This window comes from Aulonocara sp. 'chitande type north' Nkhata Bay, linkage group LG22 (genome assembly GCF_057382095.1).
Source record: "Aulonocara sp. 'chitande type north' Nkhata Bay isolate Kocher_YH1m ecotype deep benthic linkage group LG22, A_spYH_male_GT1.1, whole genome shotgun sequence".
Taxonomy (NCBI): Eukaryota; Metazoa; Chordata; class Actinopteri; order Cichliformes; family Cichlidae; genus Aulonocara; species Aulonocara sp. 'chitande type north' Nkhata Bay.
The window spans coordinates 28,277,127-28,285,751 of record NC_141364.1 but is presented as its reverse complement, the minus strand read 5'-3'; the positions used below and the strand labels follow the sequence as shown (position 1 = coordinate 28,285,751).

Here is an 8,625-nt window from a genome sequence, read left to right as displayed (position 1 = left end):
AGCCAGGAATGTGCTTAATGTTTCAGTGCAAATTAGAATAGATTTTTCTTATTTTCCAATCTTCTAAGGCAAAATGAATGTTATTTCCTCCGTCACTTTTTTTTTCTAAAGTAAACCTCACAGTCTGGTGTTTGCATGGACCGTAAAGGAAGATGTGTTGTGAGTATTTTAACAAGGTCACATTTGCATCCCTATAAATACATACACTCACTGATCATATTTACTGAACCTGAAATATTACTGCAATAATAGTATTATCTTTAAAAGGAGACAACATCCTCAGTGAATAACAAGTTAAAAGTAGATTTATGTGTGATATGTGATAGGACTAAGTGTGGATGATCAGCCACAAACAGTATATTATTTAAATGATTTAAATTTAAATAATACATTGGGAAGACTGTAAAGACTCCCCAATCATGTCCTTTAAGGTATGTATGACATCCTTGCATCCTTGATTTGGTTTTCATGCCCTTTGTGGTATCTGAGTTTGACATGGATAAGAAATTTGACAAAAATTAATATACAAGTTGGACTTTTCTATCATTTTAGTTTTGTTATTATGGAATTCTGAGAAATGTGGAACATGTACTTGGAAATATTTTACCTGAAAATCTTGGTCCTCCTCTTTGTCCAGTATTTCCACCATCCATCCTCTGCCCATGTTTACCCCCTCTTAGTCTTGCCCTCTAATTTTGTCTCCAAGCATTTAATTAATTTAATTAATTGATTTGATTTGCATTTAATTATCCAAATGTTATCAGATGTACTTAAAATATCTTGTTCAAATTAAAAGTATCATACATTTTACATTTCACTAACCCAGTTGAGTGGAACCAGTTGACATAACTGGGTGGATTAAATACAACATTTTATTTCTTAGATTGTACTGGGATTCTCCTTCTTTGTTTTTTGGTATATAAACTTATCTGCCTTCACAATCTCAACAGCATTTTACTTTTACACTTAACTGTAACACATCTTTTTTTACTGTCCTAATCTCTACATCCACAAAGACAGTGTGACTCTGACCTTCTCCAAGTGTTTCTAGGATGACTGTGATATGAGCTCACTGGTGTCAGTGATTCAGGGTAGACTTGTAGTCAAGACCGCCTAATCCGAGACCAAGACAAGACCAAGACCAGAGGGTATCGAGACCAAGACAAGACCGAGACCAGAGGGTATCGAGACCAAGACCGAGACCAGAGGGTATCGAGACCAAGACCGAGACCAAGACCAAGTCGAGACGAGACCAAGACCGAGACCAAGACCGGGACAAAAAAGACTAACTTTTGTGTGCTTTTAAGGGCTGACATGATGGTACTGACTGGCCCCAAAGTGATCTGACAAAACAGCGATCACCTCCAACAACTGTAAAATATGAAATATGTAACTGGTTTCAGTTATACTTTATATATAGATAAAATTGTAACATCAAACTGAAGATTATAAACTTGAAATTGCATCATGTCCTATTGTAGTAGTACTAGCCAAATTACACTGTATGATATCAACTTCCCTAAAATTGATAAGGCCTGTCAACACAAAGTGATATGCAGATGTTATTTAAAAGTCAATGGTCACATTTATTTAGTCAAACAACACCATTTTAAGTAAAATTCTGTAATCAAACAATATAAAGACATGTGCATACCTCACATGAATCAGATGCAAACTACAAATATTACATACCAATACAAATTGTGCATTAATAAGAATAAGAACAAGTGCTTAAAAGATTCTGGCATCTTGATGTCTTCAGTGGCATGAGATTACAACACACTGGCCAATGAAATCAAGCCTGTTGTTCAGTAGGGCAGGAACAATAGAACACAGACATTATGAACAAATAACAAATATCTTATGAACAAATATATAATGAAGAAACAGCATATTTTCAGAGAGGAGGGAGAGAAAACGGTTCACATTTTAAAACAGTGATTGATTGCACTTCAAGAAAACTAAAGACTGCAACATCTTATAGCCTAGCCGTGCGCGGTGGGGTCTCATTAGAATGCCTCCTCTACTAAAAACCCTCTCAACTGGGGCAGAAGAGGCAGGGACAGAGAGGACCTTCAAGGCAACACTGTGTGGACTGGGGAAACGCTCTTTGTTTTTTGACCAAAAGGTGAGTGCATCACAGTCAGAGTCATTTATGCTGTCTAGGTACTTGCTTATTTGTGCATCAGTGCTCGAGTCCTGGCTTGTGCTGCGTTGCAACCTAAATGCCTTGTAGCGTGAAAGAAGACGTTGTTTTGGGGGTGGCGCTGAGTCACTATCTGATAATTCTGTGTGTTCTTCTGTTGGTGCTGCAGGTCCGTCTCTGTCTATTTCTGTGATCAAAAGGTCTGGAAAAGGGTGCACACACACACACAAAGACAGGATTAGACAGGATGCTTCTAATGATGCTATAAAACCAAAGACAGTGATAATAAGTGAAACAACAAAAACAACAATAACAATAAATTATTATTATACAGTCACCTATTAATGACTTTTTAAGGTCATCTCTGAACCTCTTCAGTGCTGGTCCGGTTTCACCATTTTGGACATCTAAATCTACCCAGGTCAGTCCAAACTGGGGGTCGAGCATGGTGGCAAGGAAGTAGATCCGATGGCTAAACGGCTCTTCTGGATCCTTTTCGTCCATGCAAATCTGCCTGAAAATTCCAGAGAACCGTTTCTCTAAGGATCTTTTCAGTGCCCTGACTATAGTTATGGCCTGGGGCATTTGTACTTCCATCTTTATAAGTTGATTCTTCAAGTCCAGAACAGTGGGGACCACCATGCTAATAGTCACCTGATGATCACCTTCTGTAAGGTCTGTTGCATCAGAAAAAGGCTCAAGCAAAGCACAAAGGTCTTTCAGCTGAGCCCACTCTCGGGTTGAAAACACTAAATTCTCTGTATTGCTGCACATTTCAGTGATGGCCCCGTGGTCAAGTGTGATCAGAGCCTTTATCTGTCTGTAGGTGCTATTCCAGCGGGTGTTGTTTCCTGCTGGGATGGACTTATTGGAGCCAAAGTGTGCCTCAAACAAGTCTTTGTGGTTACTACTGCTGTGCAGCAGGTTTGTAAACTTGCTGGCTTTGGCTATGGCTCTAGCTATTGCCTTTACCTCTTTCATCCCATCACTGATTACAAGTTGCAGCGAGTGGGCGAAGCAAGAAAGACGTTCACCCGTTGACCATGGATCAGAACCTTCTGCATCCTCCCACATTGTTTCATCATCGAGGTCATCACTGCTGTCACCTTCAGGGTGCTCTACTTCTGGCATCCTGACTTTAAAGGCCCGCTTCATATTGGATGCATTATCCGTCAGAATGTAGCTTATTTTATGGCCAATGCCATACTCCTCAACTATTCTGTCAAATGCTGAGGCGATTCGTTCGCCGCAGTGCTTCCCTGTGAAACGCCTACAGTCAAGCAAAAATGATTGTAAACTGTAAGAGTCCTTGTTCTTGCAGGCAGCATGAGCAGTAACTCCCAGGAAAGTACGAAGCCTCCGGTCAGACCAGAGGTCTGTTGTTATTGCTACATTTGGCTGGACTTCCAGGGCTTTGATTATGTCACCCTTCAATTTAGTGACAAGGTGAGGTATCAGCTTCTCTGTCAAGGTGGTTCTAGACACAGGAGTGTATTTGCTATCCAAGACATTCAGGAAGTGTCTAAAATGTGGATTCTCAACGATAGACAGGGGGAGAGAGCATCCAACTATAAGGTCCTGGAGGATGGACTGGGTGATGGCCTGTTGCCTGGGTGAATTTGGGGAAAATAAGTAGATGCTTGGAGCAAACAATGATAATTGAGGCTGTGTGGGATTGACCGCTATCACTGATGTTGCAGATCCTGCTTTGTACTCCAAGTACCTACAAAACAGGGAAATAGGAATCTGTAAAACATCAGTTTCTATTCAACCACAAAAACTACTGTATCTTACAAGCACAGTAATTTTAAACCTATCAATGAGGGCAGACCTTTGCATACAAAATAACCTAATCTAATCCAGTGTGACACATATAGATCATTAGGCATAACTAGTAATAATAAAAATACTGGAGTGTTCAGGGTTGCAAGACCTTAAATAACAAGAACAGAAAAACAGTTGAATGGAATCTACAAAAGACAAAATGTCTGTGCATTAACTTTGCAGGTTGCATTAAGCCTCCTCCTGCCAGTCAGCTATCAGACACAGCTGTATTGACAAGAAATGAACTACTCAATAAAGTCTGAAGTTACACCAATACAAAATAACTGTCTAATAATGCTAAAATAGCCCCTACACACTGGACTGGTTTAGTAGGGCAACATAGTAGAAAACACCTAAGAAAGTCATAGTCAAAGGTCCTTAAGTTCGATTTAAGAACCTTAGGACTCAGTTTTGCGATCCATGCTATCTGGACCAGAGCCATAGACCGCTCTGATCTGGGCTTCACTGTCGAGAACGCCGCTGTTAGCCGAGCAATGTTATAGGGACACTCTTGAAACGCCCGTCCTTACTTACGAGTCAGCAACCACATAAATATGCCCAATAAAGTCCACAACAAACCACACCATACCAGCCCTTAGAGTGCTCACTGAAATGGTTTCGATATATTTCTGCTCAACGAATTCACCAAATTACCTAAAGTTAATGTAAATTGTTTAAGTAGCTGATAGCCACTGCTAGCACTAGCTACCTGTACATAGCATGTAACGTAACGTTAAGTTAAAGTTAAGTCTGCAGGGACGGTTGCAAAAAAAACTGTCCCTACATAATTTATAATGTTTGAAGAACACATTATAAATAACAATATTACATAAACATGACCTGGTCATCTGAGGTTGGAAAGGTAGTTAGAAGAGTTTGAAGATGGATAGATGGTTACTGGCTAGCTTACCTTTGAGGGTGTTTGCGCTCCAGGTGCCTGGTGAAGGTTGAGGTAGTCCCGGCTGTCTCGGTCAAGGAGACTTTGCAAAACCTGCACTTTGCCGAATGCTTCTTTTTTGCATTTACCAAAAACTCTTTGTGTTCTATGAACGCAAACTTTATGACAGACGAAGTCGCTGACATTTCTGTAACTTACTGACCGGGCATACTGCTCAATCTAACGGGTTGCATTTAGTTGTGTTTGAAGGGCGCGAAAGGCGAAATAATAAAATGCCACAATGTGGAGGGATTTGAGCATGGCTGAGCCACTGTGTGTCGCTGTGTGACAGCTGAGCAGCGAAAGGAAATTAATTGAGGAGCCGGCTCTCGCTCAATGGGAGTCGACTATTCTGATTCACTACAAAGCACTCTCTAAGCACGGCTCTCAGAGCTAAAGCTTTTGCGCATGATACATTATCGAACGTTACGCTGTGTGTCATGGATACTGTTGACTCCAAATCTCCCGACCACTATGTTGACCCGAGACAGCGAGACCAAGACAAGACCGAGACCAAAGTACGTCGAGACCAAGACAAGACCGAGACAAAAGTACGTCGAGACCAAGACAAGACCGAGACAAAAGTCCGTCGAGACCAAGACGAGACCAAGACCACGTAAAAGTGGTCTCGAGACTGGTCTCAAGACCAAGACCGGTCTCGAGACATCCAACTCTAATTCAGGGAGAATCATGTTCTTGGTTGGGTGGTTACCTTGAGTTTAGCCACAATCTTTATCCTCAACTGAGTACATACATCTGTCATTGCAGGTGGATGTCCATTATCTTGTCTACCAACATAGGCTCATTACATCCATAATGCTCCCTACTGTTCCTATTGTGCTGATCTCCATCTTCAGTAGTAGCTGTCTTATATTTATCTTACTGCACTTGGGTTTTTCCTCATCCATGGTTAAGCCAACCTTAACATTATTTATTCATTCACAGCTTTTGGGGTGGAAACATTTTGGGGAGTTATTGTTTGTTTGTTTTTACTCATTTATTGATTTATTTTTGAAGTTAAATAAAGCTCCTCAGTACATAATAAGAACTAGTTGGCTGACAGGTACTAAGGGCCTTAATAATCCAAAAGACAGTGCTTACCTGATAATTACCTTTGTGTTGTGGGAATAACTGTCTTTTCAAGCTTCAAATGTTTGACTTTTACTTCTGGGACCACTCTCAGGTGCATTGGGGCCATACTGGTTCCCCCCCCCCCCCCTTTCTTTTGTTTTATTTTTCTATTTCATCAAATTTCATGTTCCATTCAAAAAAAGTTGGAAAAGCAAAATAACATATTACTGCAACAACCCCAGATAGCAAGACGACATTGAATTGATGTTGATTTTTCATCCGATCCGTCGTTATGGTCAGGGTTGAAATGCCACTGATGTAACAACATTGAAATACTGTGGTAAACCGACGGTCTTACTATAGGGACATTGAAATGATGTTGATTTACCGTTGTTTTTTTGTCATTGATATTTGATCTATTTGTAGTCGACCAGGTGACAACAATAATGTCGAGAAAACGTCTATTTATAGTTGACCATCATTCGGCGCCGGTCACCATCAAAAAGCTATCGATTTGTAGTTGAGCGTTAAATTGCATTGGAACTGAGCGGGTATAAAGTACCGGAGAAAGTAGATTTATTGTTTTTTTGTTATCAAAGACTTTGGTCTAGTTCACCAGCTTTAAAAAAATCGTGTCGACGTGCAATTTATGTATAGTTGACCGAAAAATTAAAGCAGCGATCAATTGGACTATTCCGCAGCACCCCTCTCACAGTGGTACATCCCTCCAGATAACCATTGTCTTGTACAGTAGAGCGGGACATTCGATTTACTCTCAGCGGAATTGACCGGAGAAGGCACCGGTTCTGACATAAACAGTAGTAACCAGACCGAAAAGCAGCGCACTGCTCGAAATGCATCCTTCATTTCCCTGAATTTTAAGGCTGTGGCAGTGTAGACTTCGTGGCCCAACATATCCCAGAATGCATAGCGCGGCGGTGGGTGTGAATAATTTTGCCGAAAAAAAACGGCGGATGAGGGGCACCCGAAGAGTAAACTTTAAGTAAGTACTGAATTTTATGTCACTTATTTATGTGCAAATGTTTAATAACGAAGAACATTAAAACATTACTGTTGGCCACATGTCGGCAAAGTTATGTGACATTAGTGACGTTTGTACTAACTTGGTTTTAAAGCCTTTACTTTAAAATATACGCCGTTCAATAGCTGAGCTTAATCTTACAGAGAATGATCAAAGCTCATGTAGAAACAAACAAAGATTTTCTCCTTCATTTCTGTCAAACAAAGCTGTATGACACGTTTCCAGCTGTTAGTATCATGGTTGCTAGGCAACCTGGGCAGCGCAACGGAGGCTAGACCGTCCCATTTCACAAGCCTCACACTTCCCGCCTTAGCTGTCTTTGAGTACGCGGCCCTTGAGGATCGTTGAGGCTGCGTACTTTAAGGCTGCAGACCCTGAATTGGGATACAGCCCTACTCTCAGCGGAATTGACCGGAGAAGGCATCAGTTCATGCACTGCACTGGCCTGCACCATGATTAGTATGAGGTAAGAATAGGGATGGGTACCAGTATCCGGTGCCATTATGGCACCGGTTCTGACATAAACGGTAGTAACCAGACCGAAAAGCAGCGCACATTTTGGTGCTTTATTTCGGTGCTTTTTTTCCCTGAGATGTCACACACTTTAAAATTTAGCCAATCATTTTACCTTTCCAAGGATAGTAGGCGGGCCCAGGTACGTACGTTCTTTTAGAGCAGAGCTACAGATTAAAAATGCCCAAGGCGAAGCGGTCAAAAGTCTGGCTCTACTTCACAGCAAAAGATGCAAACTCAGCAGCCTGCAACAAGTGCTTTAAGGTGATACTGTGCAAAGGAGGTAACACCTCGACTCTGATGAAACACCTGGCGACGCATAGCGTTTTTTTAAAAGCCGAGAAATGCACCGTATTTGATAGCTTGCTGCAAGAGCTCACACCGAGCACATCTACTGCGGGTGTGGTGCCTGTTATCAGACCCGGAGTTAGCAACATCCCCCAAGAACCCGTAGATTAGACTCCTGGCCCCTAGCCCTGCCAGTGTAGCAGAAATGATGACGGATGATGATGGCAGCAGCAGCCATTCTTCTCTGGGTGAGTCCCTTAATGTTGTTCGTGTGTAATTTACGTTGAGTTGGCTAACCACGTTATTACATTAATGCATATAAGGTGAACTAGCAAACACCGTCGTAGTTACATGCGGCTGTCTTGTTGTTTGATGGCAGATACTCCCTTCACCCTGGCCAAAAAGGCTAAAATGACCAAAGAAAAAGTGAGAAACAGCTAAACATGAGAGGTTTTTGGATAAAGTTTGTGTTTTTTTCCATTGTTTAAACACTGCTTCCAGCCAAGAGTGATGCCATAAATCCCCTATAGCTGCAGAAAAGGCTAACATTGTTATCTTTTTTACAAAAAAACCGCTAAACATGAGAGGTTTTTGGACAAAGTTTGTGTTCTCCATTCTTTAAGCACCGGTTCGAGCACCGTTTAAGCACCAGCACAGTTTCAAAAGTACCGGTTTGGTACTGGTATCGGATAAAACCTAAACGATACCCATCCCTAGGTAGGAATGAATTAATTTTCTTCTATTCATTATTTCCACTGTTACGTCTGAATAATGGTAAAAAAAAAACTTGTTAATGTTCAGTTT

The 8,625-nt window shown here is 41.2% G+C and overlaps 1 protein-coding gene across 1 annotated transcript; it reads right to left on the bottom strand.

Annotated features, from left to right (window-relative positions):
- Positions 1 to 1,929: 1,929 nt before the first annotated feature.
- On the bottom strand, positions 1,930 to 5,053 carry LOC147304388 (zinc finger BED domain-containing protein 4-like). The gene is made up of 3 exons (XM_086279507.1): positions 4,881 to 5,053; positions 2,485 to 3,869; positions 1,930 to 2,348 (listed from the first exon to the last, which is right to left on the bottom strand). Exons 1-3 carry the CDS (start codon positions 5,051 to 5,053, stop codon positions 1,930 to 1,932), a joined length of 1,977 nt encoding a protein of 658 aa, XP_086135633.1.
- Positions 5,054 to 8,625: the final 3,572 nt, after the last annotated feature.

What these genes read in the sequence shown, in the direction of transcription:
- LOC147304388 (XM_086279507.1), bottom strand. Translation starts at nt 5,053, where the DNA reads ATGTCAGCGACTTCGTCTGTCATAAAGTTTGCGTTCATAGAACACAAA. An exon ending in GAGCGCAAACACCCTCAAAG is followed by an intron (nt 3,870 to 4,880) that starts GTAAGCTAGCCA and finishes CCTGTTTTGTAG; the next exon opens with GTACTTGGAGTACAAAGCAG. An exon ending in CCTTAAAAAGTCATTAATAG is followed by an intron (nt 2,349 to 2,484) that starts GTGACTGTATAA and finishes ACCCTTTTCCAG; the next exon opens with ACCTTTTGATCACAGAAATA.